Source organism: Diceros bicornis, chromosome 21, assembly GCF_020826845.1.
Source record: "Diceros bicornis minor isolate mBicDic1 chromosome 21, mDicBic1.mat.cur, whole genome shotgun sequence".
Taxonomy (NCBI): domain Eukaryota; kingdom Metazoa; phylum Chordata; class Mammalia; order Perissodactyla; family Rhinocerotidae; genus Diceros; species Diceros bicornis.
In genome coordinates this window covers 19,135,655-19,161,335 of record NC_080760.1, presented here as the reverse complement: position 1 = coordinate 19,161,335, position 25,681 = coordinate 19,135,655, and the positions used below count along the sequence as shown (strand labels likewise).

General features: G+C 42.8%; 1 protein-coding gene across 1 annotated transcript in view; it reads left to right on the top strand.

Moving 5' to 3' along the window:
• SNX31 (sorting nexin 31) overlaps nt 1-25,681 on the top strand; it is a 62,924-nt gene that overhangs the window by 20,292 nt on the left and 16,951 nt on the right. The window contains 7 exon segments of the mRNA XM_058564444.1: nt 4,156-4,266; nt 8,154-8,244; nt 9,243-9,330; nt 12,451-12,520; nt 19,458-19,550; nt 22,982-23,032; nt 23,034-23,273. Coding sequence (XP_058420427.1) covers nt 4,156-4,266; nt 8,154-8,244; nt 9,243-9,330; nt 12,451-12,520; nt 19,458-19,550; nt 22,982-23,032; nt 23,034-23,273 — 744 coding nt within the window.

Genomic DNA, 25,681 nt, shown 5'->3' with positions numbered 1-25,681 from the left:
AATGTAAGGACATTAGAGAGTTTTAAGCAAGAGAGGGACATTTTTAAGTTTGCATTTTAAAAATATTTCTCTGCCTGCTATGTGGAGAGTGCTTTGTAGGAGGGGAAAGCATGGAAACAGGAAGCCCAGCAAGGAGGCCACTGTGGGAGTCCAGGGGAGAGGAGAAGTCAGTGGGTTTAAGGTGCTGGCGGTGGAGATGAAGAGAAGTGGATGGATTCAAGAGAGAGCTTAAGATGTAAAACATACAGGACTCAGAACTTGACTGGATATGAGTGTTGAAAACATCTTCCTAAATCTTTTCTTGATTCTTTTATTTCTTATCTGTTGCCACTAAGTCAAATTAAAGATAGATAACTTCTTCCACATTCCTACTGCTAACAATAACAAAACAATAAAGCTGCTATTTGAGTGTTTGCATTGAGTGCTCTTCCACACATGACCCCTTGAGTCCTTGCCACAGCCCTGTGAGGTAGGCACTATTCCTGTCTTCACTTTGAGCTGAAGGAGTGAGGTATACAGAGGGAAAGTAATCTGTCCAGGTTTACACAAGTCATACGCAGTAAGTGACGGAGCTAGGCTTGGAACCCAAGCAGTCTGCTCTGTGGATTGTGCTTTTCTTAACCACGTGGTCCAGCCCGGTCCCTCTGTACCTCACACATGGATTACTGCAACCAACCTCTCTTGAATCCCCTTATCCTCAGTCTCTCTTCTAGTCCATTTTCACCCCACTGCCAGACAAATCTTTCTATAACTCCCTTTCCATCTCTCCATTTCCCTGATCCAGGACCACCATGGTTTCTTTTTTGCCTTTTTAATAGAATTCTCAAGTGTCTGATTTCAGGGCCGTCTATAATCTGACTTGCTCCACTATCTATTCTGCTTGCTGACTTTTCTTTTGCAGAAGAATTTAATAAAGATATGCACTTGTATCATTTTGTTTGTATAATTTAGATATTTTACTGGTCTGCAATATAGCTTGAGTTTGGAGTTGCATTGAGGTAACATACATTAATGCTAGGCTTTACTTTAGAATCTTATCAAGAAACAATGACATTCTTTCCATTCATTTTGTAAGTGTTTCTCTCCTCAGGTAAGAGATGTTTATTATAGGCTAAAAACCTTTAAGAACCCAAGACCTAGGCAAAGGTGTACCTTGGAAGGAACTATTCAGAACAGTTGCCCTGGGGGAACCCATTATCTCTGATGCCTGTATCTCAGCTAAATGTGGGATCTTGGCCCTGCTGTGGTTCGCCTCCATCAGTTATCATATCTGCAGAGGAACAAGGAAAATCTTCCAAAACTCCCTGGAGTGAAGTGAAGCAAGTGTCACCCAAGGTTGCGTGGGGTGAGCTCAGGGCCTGTTCTTTGGAGGAGGGAAACCAGTGGCCCTGACATTCTGTGGAAGGGCGTGGAGTGATTCTCAGAGGATGCTGGGAAGTGAATTGTCCCAGCACTGGACATTTGAAGGGAAAACCTGGGAGATAGTTCAATCTTTGCTGATTCTGAGGCCAGTACTGACAGGGAGAAGCCACAGGACTGTTTGAAAAGTGACAAACACGGTGATCGATAATTGGAAAATTCATGTCATGCAGAGAGAAACCTATTGTACGTGGAGGGAGGCAGCATAACCTTATGCTGGTGTTATGGTGGTAAGATGGCAGCCGTATACCTTATCCAAACTTGGACAATTCTGAGAGTGAAAGGAATGCTATAATTATTACACTTGTATCCGTCTGCTAGGGCTCCCATAACAAAATATAGACTGGGTGGCTTAAAAAGCAGAAATTTCTAGGGGCCGGCCCGGTGGCGCAAGCGGTTAAGTGCGCGCGCTCCGCTGCGGCGGCCCGGGGTTCGCTGGTTCGGATCCCAGGCGCGCACCGACGCACTGCTTGGTAAGCCATGCTGTGGCGGCGTCCCATATAAAGTGGAGGAAGATAGGCACCGATGTTAGCCCAGGGCCGTCTTCCTCAGCAAAAAAAGAGGAGGATTGGCGGATGTTAGCTCAGGGCTGATCTCCTCACAAAAAAAACAAAAAAAAAGCAGAAATTTCTAGAACTGTGAGAAATCAATTTCTTCTTTGTGTACACATGGAGAGAGAGCAAGTTCTCTGGTATCTCTTCTTATAAGGGCACTAATCCCATCATGAGGGACTTGACCTCATCTAACTCTAATCACCTCCCAAAGGCCCCATCTCCAAATACCATCACATTGGAGGTTAGGGCTTTAACATATGAATTTGGGGGGACATAAACATTCAGTCCATAGCAATGCTGGATGACAGGCTCATACTAGAAGCTTCTGGGGCCAGCTAGGAGATATGTCCACCTTATTTAGAGCCCAGGAGCCATGTGGAGCTGGCCTTGAATCCCGCCTCTGCCGCCATCTAGCAGTGTGTCCTTGTTGTTTAGCTATTTAACTAACCTTGGTGAACTTGTACTTCATCTGAAAAAGGGGGCTTAATAAGTGTATATGCCTCCTGGAGTTGTTATGAGAATTAAATGAGCTACTATAGGTGAAGCAGGTAGCACAGAGCATAATTATCAGTATCATGATCTAACAATATATTTGTATATAATAAATATATAGATATTAGGTTTATTCATAAATGATGTACTATATATACATGTTGCCTATATATGTGGCTATAAATACATTCATAACCATATGTTGTTTTTTGGACCAACCCTTTGAATTTGGAAAACAGCAGATTGTCTCTCCTAAAGTACTTAGGTTCAGAATCATAGAAACTTAGTAATTATAAGTATGCGGGGGTGGGGGTTAAAATTTAAAGTCAACATTTGCCCTTTGATAACAAAATTAGGAAAAATAAGCCTGTCGTTAATATGATTGGCCTTTTGAGGTACTGGACAACGAGACTGAGTTGTTGGGTCCCCTGGTTCCCTACAAAGCTTGGTGCCTAATCTGTTGTGTCTGAATGTCAGGGCGGGGGGGTCAGGAGGACTACGGAAAGGGGAGGTGTTGCCTGTTGAAGGGAACAGGTCTCACCTGGTCAGCTTACCTGGGTAAGCTGATCCCCAAACATTTAGATCTTCCCTCCCCTAACCTGATAGCAGGAAGGAGGTGACCAGTATTACTAATATTCTAGTCACTAAAGAGAGATGCCCCCCCAACTGTATTGTTAATATTCTGGCTTATATAGTAGGTGCAGAACACAGGAAATGCTTTGAGTGACTCTTGCCTCAGTTCTCCCAAGGATGACTCATAACTAGCCTCATTCTAAATGCCTAGGAGAGAGGTTAACTCACTGCGTACAGTGGATGCATTGGGGCATTAGGTTTAATCCTGTCGTGGAACCTGGGATGAGAAAGGCTGTGACCTGAGTCAGCCTCCCAGAGGTGAGGCAGCTCTGTGGACTGATGGATGCCGTTCAGGAGGTGCTGAAAACAGCCACCCCCAGTGCAGCTGCCCTGTGAGGCCCGTCTGGGCAGCCACTGGCCAGGCCTCCTCCTGGGGTCCCTCTCTCTATGGTAACTGAGCACCAACTCAGCCTTGCACTTTCCTAAACTCTGATGGCCTTCCAATGTCTCTAGTGTGTTCTTGACATTCTAGTTCTTGACATTCTAGAGCACTCCTTCCCAAGAACTTCACAGGTCCCCAGATCTGCAGTCGCCTCTGGCGCACATGCATCCCCTTGCAGAATGCATGGGCACGAGCAGAGCTGTGCTGAGCTGGGATCTTGGGCCCTCAGCTGGTGCCCACTCGCCAGGGAGCAACTGGCTTCCCCATACAGGCCTCATAGTTTGCACACTTCAGAATTTTGCTGTAGCAGAATCATAAATTACTGCATATCACGGACTTCTGGGATGCCCAGAAATATTCAAAATGGGAGAGTTAAATCTGAGACAACTAAAAGTCACATGGATGATTTTATCAAAAACTTTTTTCCTAAAATGGATGCTTTGTTGTTTATTTGGAAATTATTCAAGTTGGGTGTCATAACTTTGCCTTGGCCCCTCTTCACACCCCTCCCCATCCCCACCCCCAAAACGACATCACCCAAATCACTTGGCTCTTGTGTGCTTCGGGTACTGTATGCCCCCAGGGCCCAGGGAGAGGAAGCGGCTGACTGTTCCCACTGCCATGTGCCCCCTGAAGGGTGCCACGAAGCTTATTGTGCTTTCCTTTTGTTTACAGGACACATTCAGCATCACTACCAAGAAAGCCTCTCTGGATGTATTTCTGCCGGATGGAAGGAGTATTCAGGTCGAAATTCTAACATCAGACACTGCCGAAAGAGTCCTAGAGGTGAACTTTGTCTCAACTCCACCTCCAGATCTGAATTAGGAATCATTCTGTTTGAAGGCAGGGACTGGGATACAGTTACCTTCTGGAAGCTTCCTGCCTATCATTTTACCCTGGATGACTTATCTGCAGAGGTGGTAGGATTTTCTGGAGACTGACCAAGGAATCTGAGCTGTACCAGTCCTCCCAGTCCTCAGGGCCTCTTTAGTTTTACTTTCCCTGTGGGCATCAACTTTCCAGGTCCTCCTTAAGGCTGCCGTCAGTTCCCTAGAACTCAGCCCGGGATGTGCCGGAAAGGTGCAAAATGCTTTATTATAGGATGCCCCGTGGTTGGGAGCAGGAAGGAGGGTGGGGCCCAGATGAATCTGGAACAGGCCATACCCAGGGGAGCTGGTGACGGGTTCTGGCAGACAGGGATAGTGGATTTCTCAAAGCCTGGAAGAGTGGTCCCTCCTCCCCCACAGGGAAAACCCCTGAAACCAAGGCCGCAGCAGGTCTAATTCTGGGTCTAGACGGCCAGACCTGAGTTTTAGTTGGTTCTCTGAGGACTTGAAGGATGAGACCAGAAAGCATCCTCCCCTTCCTCAGATGTGGCCATTACCAGCTCAGCTCCTCAGGCCTTTCCTCCCTGCGAGCTGGGCTGCGGAGGGGACACCATCTTCTCACACCCACACACTGCTCCTGAGGGCCAACTCCCAGGCCCCTTTCCTTTGGAGTTTTAATCCTCCAGAGAAACATACCAGGAAGAATAAAAAGTTATAAACAGGAGGAAGTCGGAAAGTTTCTAGGACCTTTCCAAGGACAGAAAGTTCTTGGGCTAGGGTCATATCTGACGCCTTCTGAGCTGGAAATGAACGGAAGTGCTCCCTGTTGAGCTCCCAGCTCCCAAGCCCGCCTTTACCTGAGACCATGAGGAGGAGCTTCTTCCCTGCATCGTGGCTCCTCTTCTCACCCTGGAGATTCAAGCTCTACGTGCCCTCCTGGCCTCAGAAGAGCAGCACCCGCGTTAGGAAGCACCCTTCTCTAGATCTTCGCCCTGCCCAAGAATGATGATTTTGGACCTTTCTTCCTGCTGAAGGCACTTCACACACCCCAACTTTTTCTCGGCTCCTATACTGCTGACCTGGTTGAATGGTATCAGCAACCGCCTAGTTGCTGAGGCCATCCATTGAGGAATTACTCTAGGCTCCTCCTCCTTCACCTCCCAGTCCTACTGACACTGTATCCCAAGTCTCTCTGCTATTCATCCCCATCTTCCTATTTCCTCCTCCTCATCTTCATGCCCCTAGTTCGAGCCCTCCTCATTTTCCAGCTAGATTTCTGTAGCAGCCCTGAAACTAGTGTCCCTGCTTCTAGTCTTGCTAATCTTCTGTACTGATTTCCGGAATGATCTTTCTAAAAAGTGTCAAATGCCTTTGATGCTTAATATTTGAGGGGTTTATACCAAAAAAAACACCCCACTAAAACACAGTTCCCTCAATTGCCCTCCTGGGACATGCAGAGTGGGAGACAGACACATAAATGAAGGAGGATACGGACAGTAAGAGTGAGGGTGGGGACCACAAACTTGGGTATCTCTGGGTCCAGGCAGGTAACTCAGGGGTGCAGCTGTGGGGTGTTAGATAATTTGGAGATGAGTGGGCCTGTGACGAACTGGAGAGCGCCTGCCCTGCCTGACGACATCATTATTTGCATGTTTTTCACCCACTGGGTTTGCTGGCCAAGCTAGACGTTTCTGCAACTAAAGCTGGCTGCTGGTGGGAGTTTTGGGTCTCCTATCTGCTGGGGTTGGGACAAGTCCTGGAGTAAAATGACAGCACTGCCACGTCGTAACTGTGTGAGTTTGGGTGAGTTATTTAACCTTTCAAGACGACATCTAAGTAAGTATATAAATAGCTCATGTTCCATCAGCAGTGGTGGTTATGGTTATTTATCATTATTGGTATTGATATTAGAGGGAGTGCTGAACTGAGTAGGACAGTAAGTCTAGGGTTCCACAATACCATCTATTTTGTCCAGGTCCCCTTGTAACTAACGGCATAAATTTAACGAGGTACATTTGTATCTTAGAAAAATGTACTTTCCCTCTTCCATTCACATTGGCTTGTGAGAAATTCAGACCCACGACACTGACATGGTTAGCATCAGGTTAGTTTACCTGGAGGTTCTACCCTTGAAATGGTGGAGTTTCCATAAAAGGTCACAAGAGCAGTTGGCCAGGCAGAGGTGTGAATTCCATTCCAGGGGCTGGGAAATTCTCTAGCTTGCATGAAAATGTAATTTAAATTTTGTAATTAAAAATGATTGTGTGATCTTCTCAAGCACTTTGGCACCACTCGCACTTTATTTCTCCTGTCCACTTTACCCCCATCCTTCTGGGCTCTTTAGGACCAGCAACCAGCTAAAATCTCTTTTTTGTTTTTTATACATTTGTGCTAATGTAGTTTTATTGGTGGGGTCTGTGTTTTGAAGCTTCGTTAACATTTGCTAAGAACGAAATACTATTGTATCTCTTTTTGTCCATGCTTACTCCTCTCAAAAGAAGGTGTTTGTGTTTGTGTCTTTATAAATTATTAAAGGCTTCTCCATTCTCCTTTGTCCCACTCCTCTCTCTGCCTTGGCATGTAAGATTCCTGTTTTCACTGAGTGAGTCAGAGAAGAGAGAGCTCTCATTTGAGTGGACACGGGTGGTATTTACTCTAGGAAAAGATGTCTTTACACTCTTTTCCCTACCAGCACACCCTCACCCCCACACAGAGAGGAGCCCTGTGTTTTGGCTTGGGGCTTTTTACAAGGGCATGGGGAGGGGAGGGAGACAGAAGGAGAATGGGGAGAAGCGTTGAGTAAAACTTGTGGCAAGTTCCCAGGCTCTTCTTTACTTTCAAAGCTACACTGAGAACACCCACTCATCCCATCCACCTCATGAGACTGCTTTACGAGGTAATTGATAGCTCTCTGACAAGAAAAGCACCCCTTCCAGCCTGGTATTTGTACAACTGCTACCTTGAGAAGTTGGAGCGGTGGTTAAAGTGCTGTAAAGGCGAATCCTCACATGTTAACAGAGGTGATCAAGCGAATTCAGACTGGGCGTGCAAAGAAACCACTCAGGAGCCCAGTCATAAAGAGGAGTTGGGCTGGGCGGTGGAGAGGGGGAGGGTCTGTGGCAGCATGGAAGTTCCTGCTAAGGAAAGGCGAATGGATATATAAATGTTATAAAGTTGCATCCTCATGACCCGTTGCTAAAAACAAAACCATTGGTGTTGAAATGAAAGCTGTTTGGTGTAAAGGTCGAAGAGGAATATGAAGTGAGGCAGCTGGTGCCTGGTACCTGAGGTTTCACTGAGCAAATGCCATATAAATTAGACTTGACTATCACAGGGGACGTCAGAGAAGGCCTGGGGTGTCAAAGGCAGACAGTAGCTCATACACTTTTATACGCCAGCCAAACAGTGGGGAACGTCCCTTTTCCCAATGTCTGGCAATCCAGGCCACGCATGGGAAGGTGAATTGATGTGTGGGCCCCAGGGGCAGACATTACAGGACAGATGTTCATGGAGAATGACGGCTGCCCTCCAGTGGACAATAAAGACCCACATGATCCAGGAGACACGTCCGCACGTGAGATGGGACAACCAGCCTCAGCTGAGGCCAGTTTATGTCCATTGTGTTGGCACTGATTTTTATTTTCTTCACTCTAATTTTTTTATTTCTAAATTTTCTAAAAGGAGTATGTACTAGTTTTAGATTTAGAAAACGTTTCTTTTAATGTCCACTAGTCCATTAAAGCACTTTTTATTGATGTTTTACAGGCAATTTCAAATTCTGCGTGTCACAGTAAGCATGATGGACACTCAACTCCTCCCCCTCTTTTTTTTTGTCTTTGGTTAAAGGTGGTGTCACACAAAATTGGACTGTGTCGGGAGCTCCTGGGCTACTTCGGCCTATTTCTCATTCGGTTTTGCAAGGAGGGCAAGTTCTCTGGTAAGAAGGAGAGAAAGAATGTAGGGCAGCCAGGAGCGGGGTGGGCAGGTGTGGGCAGGTGCACAACCCAGGAGATGCTGTAGTCACAGCTGAGGGGCTGGTCACCCCCCAGGGGAACTCCCCAGTATGTGGTCCCTACTACTGTTCTCAGCCCTTGGATCAAAAGTTTGGGGATGGGAGGTTGCATCTGTGTTCAGGGTGAGCTGGGGGCAAGCAGCTCCAGAGAGGTAGCATGGTCAGGGCAAGACAGCAGATCTTTCCAGTAACTGTGCTTCCTCTTGTGCCTGCCCCAATCCCACTCCTGGTGTCCGTCTCCCTTCTACCCTTGCCCTTTACCCTCCCCTTTACCCTGACCACCAGCCATGCCACAACCCCCTTGTGAATGGAGTGCTACACTTCAGGCATCAGGAGATTCCATCACAGCATCCAATCTCCTTGTTAAGGAATATTTGCTATAAAATGTGGGTGATATAAATAAGTTCTTAGATTCTTAAAAAAGAAGAGGTAATGAGATAGTGAAAGATGAAAGATGACAGTACACTTCACGTAGCTTTTGTTTTTCTCTACAGTGCATTTCTAGGTATTACAAGGTTTTTTAGTTGTGAAATGGTGTCAATTATCTCAAAGTAGTTCAATATGTTCTCAAGAAGCTGTGGGGAGGTGGTTTAGAGTTGGAAGTTTTTGTGTGTTGGCTTGGCCATTAGGAGCTGTGGTGTGCTGCTGAAGGCACTGGACCTCTCTGGACCTCTGTTTCTTCATCTGTATCACAGTGTAAAGTATCCCCTACTCAAGGCACTGGTATTTTATGAAGATCAAATGCTATTTATTTTTTGAATGAACTTCAGAAAGTTAAAAATTACATACAAATGCAAGTGAATATAATTATTGTGATTTTATTCTTTCCAATAGTAATGCTTTATTTTCCCATTTTAAAGCCTCTGTACAAACCACTATTTGTGCTGTTTCAACCAGTAAGACTCCCTTTCCTCTTTCTGTAGTCATGAAAAAATTGGCAGACTTTGAGCTCCCTTATGTTAGTCTTCGAAGTTCTGAAGTGGAAAACTGTAAGGTTGGACTCAGGAAGTGGTGAGTAGAATTGACTGTGACAGTAGGTGTTTGAAGGTATCTTACTATTGCTGATCAGATCTTGTCAGTCTCTCCATGTCTGACACACAGTCCTACAGCTAGAGAGAGATCAGGAGCTTGGAGAAGGTTAAGAGGAAAGCAATGAAGAAGAGGGGCGGGGGGAGAATGAATCAGAACATTTGTCCTAAAGAAGAGGATGTTGAGGATGATTTTCACTGGTCTCAAGTAAATACTCAAGGGACATTATCATGAGGATGGCGGCCATGTAGGGGTAAGGCTTGAAAAACAAGGTTTGGGGTGGGGGGTGTGGAGATTGAAGCAAGTAATGGTGAGGAATTACTGGCTGTAGGTTTGCTTTGGAAGGGATGACTAATCTATTAATTGAAGAAATTTCTTGATGATGATAAGCAAGTCTGATTTATCTGTTGAACCGTGGAATTTCCTGAAGGCAAAGGGTGGACTCAGCCAACTTGCAGAGAATTTGAACTCTCAGTATTCGGCTTACGTTCCTGAGGATTCTAACAATAAATGCATGTTTACCAGCGTCAGCCATATTCCTAGATTGATAGGACACAAGTGCCTCTCTGCAGAAAATACTATCATTTCCCCCAGAAACCAGGGGCGCTATGGGGAGCAAACAAACAGAAAATAACAAGAAGCAGGACACACCTACTCCCCTCCCCGCCCTCCTGCCTCCATCCTATAGCCTGTGGTTCCCAGTGTGTATGACCATGGCTGTGTTGGATTGCTTCTTTGGTTCACTCTCTCCCAGCCCCGTTATTCTGTCATCGGAGCACAGAAGCTTTAAATAAAAGGCATTTTGAAACCTAGGAATAGTAGTGGTCTTGACCTTGTGAGCCTGGCTAGAGCTGCAGTCTGTGGCTTTGAACTTTGGAAGGACATTCCCAGCAAGGCTAGAAGTTCATATACTGCTACTCAAAAGTATTCTGAGACATGGTCAAAATCTGTGGCGTGGAACCCTGAGAAGGGGAAAGGATGCAGTTCCATCTGAGAGTTTAGACAGTAGCTGTTCTGGAAGCTGCTTAATATAACAAGTGGCTAAGCACGGTTGTTTGGTTCCTCAGATCAGCATATGTAAATCTAAGTCCCAGCTATCTCAGGGTTTAGCCGAATAACCTTACCCAAGTTATTCAAGCTCGCTAAGCCTGTTTCTTTATCTGTCAAGTGGGAAGAAGAAGAAGAATAGAGTCTATCTCATAGAATTGTAGTGAGCATTAAATAAAGTAATCCCATATGTTCAATAAATGTTGGTCATGTTTGTTATTGTTATATCAATTATAATAGTAACAACAACAAAAAAAATTCCCTGGAGCTTAGACTGTCTTGCACATAGCTCCTCCAGAGAACTCAAGATCAGAGGTGAGATGAGGATTCTGTCCCTCACCTTGAAGCTTGAACTGGAATTTGGGCTTTGCCTATGTCTTCATTAAATAGATTAATTCTAGATCATAGGTGCAAGTTAAATGACTACCCCATCACGAGCCAGCATCTCAGATCCAGGCAGGTTGCCTCCACTCATGGGAACTGAGAAGAAAGGAGGTCCCGCTTTGGTTGTTAGAGCTGAGGATCAGATCACCAGAAGAGGAGAGCCTGGAGTAGGATCCCACAGGTGCCTCTTTCCAGACTGAGGTCTTACTGGGTGGGAGCAGGGAGGCTAACTCAACGGCCAAGAGCTGTGGGATTCTCAGCAGGTGAGGTCTTGCTGTGAGGCCTAGTCGGAGTTTTAGGGATTTTTCTCTGTTTGTGAATTCCCTGGTACATCTCTCTGATGATGGTATGGTTCCTTCCAGACTAGAGGGTGCTTGCCCTGGCCTTTCAGACCCCTATCTGGGATGGGTCTGGGGGCTCTCTAACTTGCTGATGCAACAGTTGCTATTCTCTGCCACACAGGGGCCCCTGGGGTCATGGGTAAAATGGCTAAATGGAGTATAAATAGGAATGCTTCAGTTGCTTCTCTCCATCCCCCAGAATGAAGTCAAGCTGCAGTTTTATCCTTTTCCTAGTCTAAGCCAATCCCCTTGGTCTATTAACCCTACGCTTCTGAGTGCAGTGATTCTGTGTACCTCTGCCTTCAGATGGGTTAGAGATCAGTCGTAGCACTCCCTTTCCTGATCGTTTCTGTCAGTTCTTAGCATGTTACTGTGCTTATACAGTAAGTGTAATGTCAGTTCATCCTAATGATTCTGGATCCGTTAGACAGACACGGAGTCCTGTTATTTGCAAGTCACTTTGCCAAGGCCCAGAAGGGCAACTCTGAGTAGGACCCAGCCCCTGGGCTCAGGAGTCTTCACACCTGGTGTCACGATCAACTAGATCAGAGCAGTGAGGAGGATAAACTCAAGGTGCTGCGGAAGCACCGAGAATGGGCTGCTAACACAGCCTTGGGGAGTAGAGCTCAGAGGAGGGGATGTGAGGCTGAGGCTTGCAGGGAGAGGCAGATAAGTCAAGGAAGGAGGTTAGTGAGCGGAGTGGTCTTCCAGGCAGAGGGAGAGAAAAGAAAACATGGTTGGAATGCAGAGTGTGGTGGAGGGAAGTGCGGTAAGAGATGGAACTGAAAATGAAAGCAGGGGTGTCTCATGAAGGGCTTGGGAAATGAGCAGGAAAAATGACCTAACTCCTGGGAGTATGAGAGTCTGAAAGGTTACTCGGGAAAGACCACTCTGGTTAGAATGTGGAACTTGGGATGGAGGGAACACGACTGAGACAGAAATCCTGGTGAGGAGGTTACTGGAGCAGCTCAGGCAAGAGATGAGGGTGACCTGGGTACTGGGCAGATGAATGTGCCAGCTATTATAGGGTGGGGAAAGGGCATGCAGGACTTGGTGACCAAGAATGGGGCTGAATGTGAATAGGGATGCAGCCCATTCCCCTAAAGCTTTACTCTGAGAGCCCACCAGGCAAGAGCTTACAGTATAAAGAAAATAGGAAACAGAAGAGGTGGGGGGACAAATCAAAGACTAGGTAAGTAGAGGAGTGTGGCTTTGTTAGGAAAGGGGCCTTGATTCAAAGTGTGGAGGGCCCCACTTCAGAGAGCACTTGCTCCCAGGTGTGCCGTTAGCCATGTCATGTGAATTAACTTAACGCTCCTGAATTATGCAGGTACATGGATCCAGCCCTCGATTCCATGCTGATGGACTTCAGAGCAGCTGTAGATTTGCTCTATATGCAGGTGAGGGTAACCAAGAACTATCAGAACATCATATATCATAGGCCATTTGGGTTTGAAACCGTTAGAAAATAATTGGTAGTAGTTAAGAATTCTACCTCCATACCTAGAAGAGGCATATTCATAGGGACAGAAAGTAGAATAGAGGTTACCAGGGGCCAGAGGGAGGGGAGGAATTATTATTTAATTGGTACAGAATTTTTGCTAGGGATAATGAAAAAGTTTACGTATAGATAGTGGTGATGGTTATACAACACTGTGAATGTGTTTTATGCCACTGGATTGTACACTTACTAAGAGTTAAAGTGATAAATCTTGTGTATATTTTACCATAGTAAAAAAAAAAAGAAAGAAAATAAAAAAGAAGTAGAGGAGTTTAGAGGGAAAAAAAAGAATTCTACCTCCATTTTAACAGCCACTCTGAATTTGCAGCTGACACTCCATCATCTAGGCTAATTTACATGAACCTAGAAGGATATGTCTGATAATTTAAAGTCACACATGGTCCCTAAATCTCACTTTGGCATGATCATTTTCCCTGAGCCAACGAGTGGCACACCTGTCCCCAGGGCCAGCTTCATGGTCACGTGGCCTGTGAAGCTGCGGTGGGCCTCATGCTCCAAAGGGCCCCACGCTAGTTTAATGCTTTGCTGTCACATCTTGAAATTCTATTTTGGAACAAGGGATCCCCCCATTTTATTTTGCATTAGGCCCTGCAAATTATATAGTTGGTCCTACCTACCCCTTACTCCCTCAGCCCCCAGAAAAGTAAATTTAGAGTTTGGCCTCTCTTCCTTTCTCTGACTCAGTGGTGAAGATTCTGCTAAGCCGTGGAATGATCAGCAGATGCTGCATCCATGATACCACTCCAGTCACCCCCCTCCTCAGTTCTCCCACCTGCTCCACCAGCTCCCTGCAGTGCTCACCCTCACCAAGTTGGAGGCCTGAGCCTTTCCCACGCCTCACTTGACCATTCTGGGAGGGAGGTTTGAAAACTTCTTTGAAGGAGTTCCATAGGAATGTTCCACAGTCTGTTCTCAAGCAGCAGCAGAGTGGTGGGTCAGATCCTTACCCTGTTCAAACCTCCCAAGGCTGTCCATCTCACTCAGACCAAACCCCAAATCCTGGTGCATTTGCTTTATTTTCTCCTTAGCATTTCCACCATTTGACATTTTATATATTTGTATATATTATATGGATATGTGTGTGTGTGTTTATGTATATTTTTAAAAATTTGTTTACTGTCTCTTTCCCTACTAGAATGATTTCTCCATAAAAGCAGGTATCTGTTTGTCACTGCTGTATCCCCAGAAATGAGAATTCATCCTGACACGATGTTGGCTTTAAGCTCTGTAGTGGGCCCAACATTGTACTAATTGTTTTAAATGCATTGTTTCATTTAAGCTTCATAATAACTCTGTAAGGCAATTGGTACCATCCACATTTTTAAGAAGGAGGAACATCAAGTTTCCTGACAAAGGATTGAGTAGGCATGGATGTGGAGGATGTAGAAAAGGGATTTAACAATACTTATTGCAGGTGGCTTTTTTGGAGTGGGTTTCTAAGCTGCTGCACTCTGTAGCTTTTCATAAACGAAGGAGGTAGCATTGAAGAAAGGGGAGAAGTGTTGGGTCAGTCGTTACCTTTAATGAGCTTTTCTAGGCATCAAGGAAGCATTAATAGAGCCTCCTGTAGTACTTTGGGTATAGCAAAAAGATAAAGGGGTGGATTTTGATGCTTTGGCTTACTAAAGAGCATAGAAGAGGAAAAGAGCCTCAGCACATCTTCCTTAAGTGACTTTTGTTTTTGTTTTAAGTAATTGCATTGCATTAATTGTATTGTTTTAAGCAAGTCTTCATTTTGGAGTGGTTTGTTATGCAGCAATAGCTAACTGATACACAGCTGTTCATATTGTTTTCCCTTTAGTTGAATTATGTTTGTTGTTAATATATTACATGTGTTCAGTCTAATTATCATTTAAAATTACTTGAAAAAGTTTACATTATGATTCTGCATGGAATGGGAGTTATCATTTACACAGAAAGGCAAAGAAAGAGTGGCAGGGTTCCTTTTTATATTAGAAAAGCAAATGTTCATCTCTGAAGAAATGACCACAGTTCCATATTTTCTTGCAAAGCAATAACCAGGTGCTTTATGTGCCTGGTGAGAGGAAACTGCTCTGTTTTATACTGAGATATATGCAAAAGGACTGCCTAGCACAAGCCAAGCAGTACAGCCAAAGGCAGGAGAAATCGCCAAATGCCTCAGAATAAATGAAAGCAATTACCAGCCAGGAGAGACTTGCATGACCAGTTCATGCACCGTACAGTGCTGTCACGCGGCACTGTGTCATAACTTAATTGGCAGTGTTTTTTCTTAGTGTCACACAAAATCATGGTATCTTAGAATCAATGGTATCTTCAATTTGACAAAATAGAGCATCATTTATGTATGTATCTCCCCCACTAGACCACCAGCCCCATGCCAGGACCTTGGCTTTTTCAGCACAAGGCCAAGAACCTGGGTGCATAACTGAGCAGACACAATGGATTCTAGCAGTTAGAATGTCAGATGAGGTCACAACCTTAATGCCCTTTCCTCTTTAGGTGACTTTTTAAGAGACCACAACCGTATAATATATCATTTCCACAAAGCTTTTCTAAATCCTAAGGAGGCAAATCAAAATAGCACTTATTAAATGTTTAATGTTCACTATTACATTTTTATGGCTAGAATATAGTTTTGAGTTCATTTTGTTCAGTGTACTTATACCCATGTTGTATGAGTTGGAACATAATTTACCATTTTAAATGTTTACTGAGGCTCATGGCCATTGTATCCCTGCTGTTATGATACATTATTAGTTGTGTCTGGTTTATTTGATATGATATCCTTGGTGGAGAATGCATCACTAATCCTAATGTTGCTCCTGTGGGAGATAGAGTCTTATGGCGTGGTTTCCAGGTTACATTGTGGTAAGAGGTAGGAACTGCCAGCATCATAATATGATTTTTATCTGTCTTCATTAAGGAGTTGTAAACCAGAGAGAAATGGGTGGTAATTCCTCTGCTGATAGCTGGAAAAAAGATGGCTTCTTGGAAAGCACACTGAATTACAGTTTCAAAACTGCATTCTGTCTCTTGCTCTGCTACTCTCTCTCTCTCTGTGTGACGTGGGCCTGCCACTTCATCCTGGAACTGGAACTATAATGTTCCCCGTTAAGTGATGATCTTAGACAGTCTAAGTTTTCCCCAAGCTTTAATAAAATGTTATTCAAACCTTAGCTCTTTGCCTGGCAAAGTCTTCAAAAAATTGTAATTGATGTCATAATAATCTGTGCCATTATCATCATCGTCATTATTATTCCCTGAATCCAAGTGGAGGTACTGAGAAGTCAAAAGAGGTTAGGGGCTCAAGGTCAGCAGAAGGCTGAGGACCATAGTTGCTGCCTCCTTTAGGAAGCCTTCCTTGGCTGCCCCAAAAGATAATGCCTCTCTGCTCCCTGGGTACTTTGTTTATACCATCTGTTATGGCACTTCTCACCCAGCATTGTAAATACGTATCTCCCTCACTAGGCTGAATGGCCAAGGGCAGACTGTGTCCTGGGTGCTTAGGATGTGTGAGTGAGTGAGAAGCAATCATCCTTTTAAAAAGTTAACGCAAAAAGTTCTTAGAGTTCTTCTGACTGATAACAGTGCCATAATAATTGACTATTAAGGGATACCCTTTTGATTTTTCTAAAGCAGATGTTCCCAGTGATGTCCCACGAGCCAAGTAGACTCCCAGAATGTGTTTCCTTTCTTCTTCTTTAAAATTTGAGTGACATTAACAAAATGGAAGATCACATATAAAAGTATAAATTTCTGGACTTTCTCAAAAATATTGAGGCTCCGTTAATTCTGGGCCTGCATTTCAGCAGGGCCACGACTGGCCTGTACGATAACTTTGTGCAAATTAGAAAAAGGTGCCCCTTCCTCCAGGCGGGCCTGGACCCGTGTCGGGGCCATGGCTTGGTGAGGGGAGCATGGGCTGACCGGTAGCCTCCTAACACCCCTAGGGCCCGGCCTGCTCACACCGGCCTGGCCTTGCTCGGCTGTGCCTCAACCGGCTGGGGCTGAGGGGCTGATGCCTTGTTTAAACAGTGCTCTCCATTTCCCACTACTCTACCCTCTGCAGAGGGTACCGGAGCACGTGTGATTGAAGCTGATGAAAACCATGGCTTATGTGATTTCACTCAGTTTAAAAATTAGATTCCACATTAGTCTCCATCAGCCAGTCTTCGGGGAACCATATCACTGCGTAGAGACATTTGTCTAAACCTGACTTGCTCATTGTCTGGAGCGAGGTACTGTATATAATGTATTTGAGTGATGACTTGTGAACCCATAATCTGGGTCAAATCTTTTCAAAGGTAGTGAAACAAAAACAGTTATGTTCCCTCTGTTGCAGGACGTTTAAATCTCTGAGAGTCCCGGGTGCCCTGATGATGAACAGTGTGTCATCAGTTAGTCCTTACTGCCACGATTGCTGTTCACCTTCTCTATTGAGCCATGCTTTCTCTTTGTTATCATGCCCTGTGCTAACAGGCTTTACAGGACTCGAACATCACATAGAATTCAGGAAAGAGAAAGGTGTTTAGTTCCTCACGCCCATGTTGTTTCCATTCTGGTATAGTATCTAGGTTCAGTTTTGAGAACAGTTGGTGACCAGGAGAAAGTCTTGGGGTGGGTAGCACCTACATGCTAAGAATTCAGTGGCTTGGGCAAGGGTAGGAGGGCGAGGGGTAGTGGTCAGATCTGGCTTTTAATCCAACTCTTGCCATTTACTTGCTGGGTTGTCTTGAAAGTCATAACCTCTCTGGACCTCAATTTACCCATCTGTAAAATAGGGGTAATGTTCCTACCCCACAGAAGAGTTTGAAAAAAGTCAATGAGAAAACCTATCTAAAACAGGTTCTCAACAAATAATAGTTGTTTTTCTTCTTTCTAAACCCATCTCCTTTTCAACCAATCTAAACAGCAATGACAACAATTTATTCTCCTCTTAGAGATAAGGCATAACCTGCCAATATCGCTGAGGGACGTAACACATAGACTTACATTCAGACTAAGGTGTAGATAAGCACCTGGTAATTGGCAGAATTACTGAGTGTTTGCTGTATGTAAGACATTGGACAAGATACACTGAGGTGAAGGGCATAGGGTCTTCCCTTGAGGGGTCAATAGTCTAACTGAGGACCAATGGAAAACTTGTTTAAAGCATGATAATAGCACAGACTAAGGGGATGCAGCTAATGAGATGGACAGCTAACACCAGAGCCTCCCGTGGGGCCAGGCCAGATAAGGGGGAAGGGAGGCAGGGTGCCAGGAGGAGAAGGGAAGAGCACAGAAAAAGGAGCTTAGAGCTTAAGGACGATTCAGGGGGCAGTTGTCTTCAGGTGATTGCTGCCTCTGAGCCCAGTGTTTTTCTGCTTAAACCTGCAGTGTGGATTAGGAAACAGAACGTTATGAATTTGGAGTTTGGGACCACTCGCTGGTAGCAGTTACCCAAAGCTGAGCACACAGGGCCCAACAATGTATTCACTTTTAATTTTTTTTAAAAATTGTAAAATTTGTTTTCATCTTATAAAAAATTTGCAAATAGAGCTCAAAAACAAAAGTAAATGTCATTCCAAATCTTCGATCAATCATAAATATAAACTCAACTTTTTTGGTGTATTTATTTCTTATATTTTTCATTTATGTGCACATCCATTTCCTTGATTCAGAAGTATGCATGCAAGGTTTTTTTGTGTTTTATGTTTATTTCATAAAAGTTGGGGTCTACTACTATGCCCTTATTTTGTAACTTGTCGTTTTTTTTCATGTATCACAACATCACAGAATTTTCCTATGTTGTTAAATATTCTATACAATTTTTAGTGGTAGCATAACCCATTATTTGGTTGTACCCAAACTCTATCGCCTATTTTGGGGCATTTCATAATAGACCTATTTCATAGGGTAGCTGTAAGTATTGACTTTTGTTTTAGAGCAGTTAGAACATTGCCTGACACACAGTAAGCACTATACATGTGTTTGCCACTATTAAGAGTTGAAATTTTTCAATTTTACAAACAATAGTAATAATAGCCTCATCAATATGTTTTTCCCACGTCTAATGTTTATCATTCCTTTGGGTGGTTTTAGATTTATACTGCCAAATCACCTCCATAAAGTTGTACCAATTTAAATCCCATTAGTTCAATATGGAACTTCCTGTTCCCCCAAACCCTTGCCAACTCTGAATATTATATATTTTTTAGTCTTTACCAAATTGAGCAGCAAAAAAATTTTTTAATTACTAGTGAGGTTCAATATATATTTGTCGTTTGGAGTTCCTTTTTGTCAATTGCTGATACACATCCCTTGTCTGTTTTCCTATGAGGGATTTTTCCTATTGCTTTATATAAATATTATTCTTTGTCACTTAGGATACAGTCATTTTCCCTGGTTTTCCATTTGCTTCCTAGTTTGTTCTTGGTGGTTTTATGTACAGAAGTTTTATATTTTCATGTAATTATATATTCCTTTATATGGCATTTTGTCTTTGTATCTTAAAAAGATATTCCCTACCTCAAGGTCAGATAAAAATATTTTCTTCTGGTTCTTTTATGGTGTTTTACATTTAAATCTTTAATTGGTCTGGGTTTCTTCAATTGGATGGGGTGGGGAAAGAGCTACCTTGGTTTTCTTTCCCAAGTGCTGCCAGTTTTATCCCCAAACCATTAAACAATCTCTTCCTGCACCCACTAATTTAAAAAGTAACCTTTATAATGTGCTAAATCCTTATATATGTCCACTTGGGTCTATTTTTATAGCCTTTCATATATGAGTATGTTTTTGTCAGATTAATTCATTTCTGCTAAGTTTGCTAATTTGACAATGTATGTTGTTTTAAGGCAATCCAGGACATTGAAAATGAATGGGCCAAACCCACACAGGTGCAGAGGCAGAGATTAGTGGCTCTCCAGAAAGAAGACAACCAAACACAGGTGAATCAAGTATTGCACCAAGAGAAATCCCTTGGGAGGGAGTTAAAGAAACATATTGGAATTGAGCTATAAATTTCTATAATTTATAAAGCCATCAAGCACTAAGAATGGAGCTCTTTTTAAAAATGAGAAAGCCTTCATTGATTTTTCTGGTTATAAAATTAATAAAAGCTTATTGTTTAAGGATACTAAAAAATACAATATAATGTGAGTGCTTTGCCAAGTTAATTAATATAGACCCTCAACATTATTTTTAATAACCACAGAGTATTCCATTTTAAATTATAATTTAGCTGTCATAAATCATTAGGCATTTATGTACTGTCTAGCCAATTTCCTGTTATTGGAAGTCAGGTTGTTTCTGGTTTTTGCTGCTATAAATCACTTTGGCAGCGATCACCATGAGGCCCAAGACTGTGTGTAATTTATACAAACCCTGTGTGTTCCCAACACCTGTACGGTTCCTGGTTGAAGGTCCCTGAACACTGCAGCCAACATCCTCTGTCTCTGAGTACGTGTTCTATTATTCTTTAGGATATAGTATTTCTAAACGTCCATTTTTAAAGATTCTATACAGATGGTACAGACTCATACACGCCCCGTCCCCAAGCAGTGTATACAAGTCTGACAAACAAGACATATTTTAACAGAAGAAATGGCCTCTGTTTCATTATGTTGTCTTTTTTATTCTTTAGACTTTGCCGGTGTTTACCACTAATGCATTGATTTAGAGCAAAATGAAAACAAAATTTAGAGGATTTGTTTATACTTAGGTTGATATGGAAAGTAATTCTTCAAAGTCTGCAATATTTTGAGAACTATATTGATTAGCTGCAAGAACAGAAAAGGAAAAGGGAAAAAGCATATACTGCCATGATTTAGCATTTTTCCTCCTTGGTATTCCACCGCGGCTTTGTCACACAAATTTTGGAGTTCAGTTTCTCTGTGTATTTGTAAATTTTGATAATTGTAGCTTCTATTTTGATAGGTAGAATATTGCTGGTACTTTGGATACAATTACAAATTCTAAGTCTACGTCTATTTCTGCTCTATAAACTTTGTACTAATTTAGTAAGAATATTGTTTTTACCGTGTGCTATGCTCTACCAAAATTTGGATTTGTATTTTTGCCAAGAAACAAATTTTATTTTCTATGGTGAACATTTTACCTAATTTTACCATACTATTTGTCATAGTGATCTATAAAAAACTTTACCTTGAGTGCATGAATTAGATGAAAAAAATTGAACCATTATTCAAATTAACTGATTTTCTCTTGAAGCATCTAAGAATACTAATATAAAACCAGCATTATTTAAGTGTTTGTGAAGTTCTTCTCCTGCTAATGGAGCCGGCATATTAACAACTATTGCTTTGCTTTATGTACATGTACAAGAAAACTTGGAATTGAAAACGAGTGAAATTAATTTAAGGGAGCAGTCATTTGATCTAAATCAGAGATAGGCTAACTATGGCCCAAGGGCCACTGTTTTCAAATAAAGTTTTATTGGCACATAGCCATGCTTATTCATTTATGTATTGTCTAAGGCAGCTTTTGTGCTGGAGTGGTAGAAGTGAGTAGTTGTAATACAGACCATGTATCTGCAAAATCAAAAATATTTACTATATGGCTTTTTACAGAAAAGTTTGCCAACCCCTGATCTAAATGAAAATATATAAACATACCATCTGCAGTTATATGTGTTAAATTATCTTTTGTAGTCTTCTTAAAAAGAACTAATTTTCGGGTAGATAATCCTTGTAGATTTCTGTCTCCTGGTTTTCATGGAGTCAGTAATGTCGCCACACCCCCTTGTTGAATGACAAATGCCAACAAGCATTTTGAGCAAGTTATTTATTCATCACCAACTTTCTTGAGAAATGGAGCTTAACTTTTAATTAAACAAACGGTTTCATCTCTTTTAGAGCATTGCAGCCTGAATTTATTACAAATTTTTTTTAAGTGTTACCAAATAACAAAATAAACAATTAAAGATTTATACCATATAATAAATAAGAAACTTTTGTAGCAAGATCATAAAACTATCCTGTATACTCTGTGACAAGATTACTCAGCCCCTGCCCCCACCCCCAAACCCTGTCATTCCTGATGTTGCTCACTGACCCAGCGGGAGGCCTTAATGCACCTCCTGAGTTGAATGCATGGGCCACAGCACAGTGAGCTGATACAACATGTATCTGGGTGGGACAATAACCTGGAATAGCTCTGCCACCTTGTACCAAGAGTCAGCTGTCCCTCACCACACGTGTCTCCTCACATTTCACTTTATCAGAGAGCACTTCATGTAGTGCTTGAAAGGGCAGTGTAAGTTACCTCACTTCAAGAAAGGATCGGGAAAGAGCCAGGTTGTCACTGGGTGGTCTTCTTTCAGATTCAACCATGTGTTAACGTGAGAACTCCCTTGTCTGCACACACATCTCCCATACCATCAGGCAGGACCATGGTGAAAGCTGGAAGTACAAGGTGGAGGTCACCAAACTGATATCAGATTATTTAAATCAATTGTTAATAATCACTTTGTTAAAGAAATGAAAAGTCGGGGCCAGCCCAGTGGCATAGTGGTTAAGTTCGTGCCCTCTGCTTCAGCTTTCTGGGGTTCGCAGGTTCAGATCCCGGGCACAGACCTACACACCACTCATCAAGCCATGCTGGGGTGGCGTCCCGTATACAAAATAGAGGAAGATGGGCACAGATGCTAGCTCAGAGCCAACCTCCCTCAGCAAAAAGAAGAGGATTGGCGACAGATGTTAGCTCAGGGCCAATCTTCCTCACCAAAAAGCCAAAAAACAAAAACACCCAAAAAGTCCTCAATAGACATTAACAGCACAGGATGCCAGGACCACAGATGTGAACAACTATGCTCTGTTCTTAAGTCATGTCAGAAGCAGAGGGAAAAGCAAAACCTTAAATGTCACATAAAAGTGTTCCCTTGGCGCTTTGGGGCTGTTCAGGGCTCTACTTAAAAAGCAGACTCACTCTTGCTCTCATTTCACTGCCATTTCCAAAATCTCTTTCTCTGACAATTAATACCATCATCCTACAAAGCAGCCTGTAAAAGTGAGCTACTTTCCTCTTACGTAGATCTCAGCTTGGTTTTTTAAAAGATGGCATTTTAAATGTACACTTTTTATTTTGCTATTATAATCGGTTGAGATAGAATCGTATCTACTCATTCATTTGATTCCCTCTGCTTTCCTTCACTCATCATCCACACATCGAATATTTCATTCCCACTCTGTACCAAGCACCGTAACGGTAGCAGGGACACAATGGTGAACGAGGCAGAATTGGTCCCTGCCCTGGCAGGACACACCAGGAACTTCCCAGGCCTTATTGTCAGCGAGTGCCAGGGGCATTGTCTTCACTTGTATTGACTGCTTTCACCGTGACTCAATTCCATGTGCTCTAGAATGGCAGTAGCTTCTGACATGAGATTTTCATCTGCTTCAAGTGGTCTTTTGCTTCCTCCTACCCCCACCCCCACCCCTTTGGAGCAGTTTTTGGAGCTGTCCCGGGAGGTACGGCACTATGGATACGTGCAGCTGGATCCTTGTACCTGTGACTACCTGGAACCAGGCTGTGGGGCCATTGTTTCTGTTGGCAATAACGAGATCAGCTGCTGCATAACCCTGCCTGATAACCAGACCCAGGACGTCATTTTCCAGATGAACAGAGTGAAGTGCTGGCAGGTCACTTTCCTTGTGAGTATCTTGGCACTGCCTCACCCATGATTTAAAGTCTCCATCCATGATTTAAAAATCCCATTGTTCTTGGGTGACAAAGCTGGCCCTAGGGAGACAGGTCTGCCATTTGAATCAGTATCTTGAGAGGACTAGCATCTAAGCCACAGTAAGCATCAACTAGTGGTAAAACCTATTTATTATCTGGTACAAATTTCCCACACATAGCAGTAAAGACACCAATCTTCCCACCATCCAACAACATCCTTCTCTACTGCGCGAAGGGTGGCTATAGTAATAACAGTACATAGAAATAGCAGCTACCATTTATTGAGCACTTAATATGTACTCCATACGGACAAGATCTCTACCTGTGGAAACTGAATGCTGACCAGCAGAGCTGTACTTAAGGGTCCCTGGCATCATACCTACATTGCTATCTCCTCCCAAGAGAAACCCTTATGACCAGATTTATTGAGTGCCTACTTTGCACCAAGTGCTGTGTGAGGCAGTGCCACATGTATTATTAAATTCTTACAATAACTCAGTGAGCTAAGTAGGCTTATACCCTTTACACAGGAACCTGAGGTTAACTAGTAGAGGACAAAGGCTAGAGAGCAACCATGACACCCAGTTGCTAAATCCATGGAATCCATGGAATTTTTTACCTGGCTCAGTAAGAGGCCTATCTGGCATCTGATGCTGTCAACCATTTCTTCCTTCTCAAAACTCCCTCTCCTTCCTCCCCTAGTTTTGTGGGCTGCTTCTCCCTCTGACAACTCCTAAAATGCTGGTGTTTCCTGGGGTTCCATTTCTAGCATCTTACCTCTACGTATCCTTAGTTACCTGAGGTCCAGTATTTCTTACTGCCTTCTGGACGTTTTCACCAGGTGTCTCACAGACATCTCAAACTTAGCCTTTCCCCAAACCAGACTCATCCTTTCTCCCTCGTGCCCATCCTAGGGCTCTTCCTCCTGTGATCCCCATCTTGGTAAATGGGACTTCCACCACCACCTCTTAATTACCAAACCTGTAAGCTTGAAATTATCCCTGACTTTTCTCTGTCTCTTACCCTGCATGTTTAATTGCTGATGGAGACCTGTCGGTTCTACAGCCCTGCTCTTCCTCAAAACGCTCCCTTTCTCTCCACCCTCACGGCTTGGTCTCAACGTTTCCTGCCTGGATGAAATCCAACAGCCTCCTAACCGTTCTCCCTGCCTCCTGTCTTTCCCTTTTGGGGTCAGAGAAAATACATCATATGATGTCAGTCCTTTTAAACTTACGGGAACTTGTTTTGTGGCCCAAAATTTGGTCTATCTTGGTAAATGTTCCATGTGCACTTGTAAAGAGTGTGTGTTCTGCGGCTATTGGGTGGAGTGTTCTGTAAATGTCAATTACGTAAAGCGGTTGATAGTGTTCAAATCTCTTGTATCCTAATACATTTCTCTCTACTTGTTCTATCAGTTATTGAGAGAAGAGGACCATTACGACCTTTAAGTATTATTGTGGGTTTGTCTATTTCTTTGAATTTTATCAGTTTTTTTCCTCTTTTCCTGCCTTCTTTTGATTAACTATTTTATGATTCCATTCATTTGCACCATTGTTTTTTGTTTTTTAGCTATACCTTTTTTATTTATTCATGGTTACTTTAGAGTTTTTAATACACATCTTTAATATGTTACAGTCTACTTTCAAAAATTATACCACTTCACAAAAAGTGTCAAAACCTTACAATAGTGTTCTTCTATTTGCCCCTCTGTCTTTTGTGATATTTGTTGCCATACTTTATTTCTACATGTATATGTCTCATGCTACATTATAATTATCTTTACTTTAAATAATTATTTTTTAATTTAACTTTTTATTTTGATATAATTTCAGACTCATGTGCAATTGTAAGAAATGGTACAGAGGTCCTGTGTACTCTTTCGCCCCTTTTCTCCAATTGTTACATTTTGCAAAAACTGTAATACAATATCACAACCAGAATATTGGCATTGATACAATCAAGAGGCAGAACATTTCCGTCACCACAAGGACCCCTCATGTTGGCCTTTTATATCTACACCCACTTTCTCCTGCCTCGCCCCTCCTTAATCCTTTGCAACTGCTAATCTGTTTGCCATTTCTACAGCTGTGTCATTTCAGGAATGTTATATAAAATTTTTGGAGGTGATGGATATATTTATTACCTTGATTGTGGTGATGGTTTCATGGGTGTACACATATATCCGAACTCATCAACTTCTATACATTAAATACGTGCAGTTTTTGTATATCAATTATACCTCAATAAAACTTAAAAATAAAAAAAAGAAACATATAAAACAAGATTATGTATTGATCAGTTGATGAAAATATTGTGACCAGAGTGTTGCAGGAACTTAACCCTGTATTTCCCTTGGGGCAGTGATTCAGTACTCAGTAAT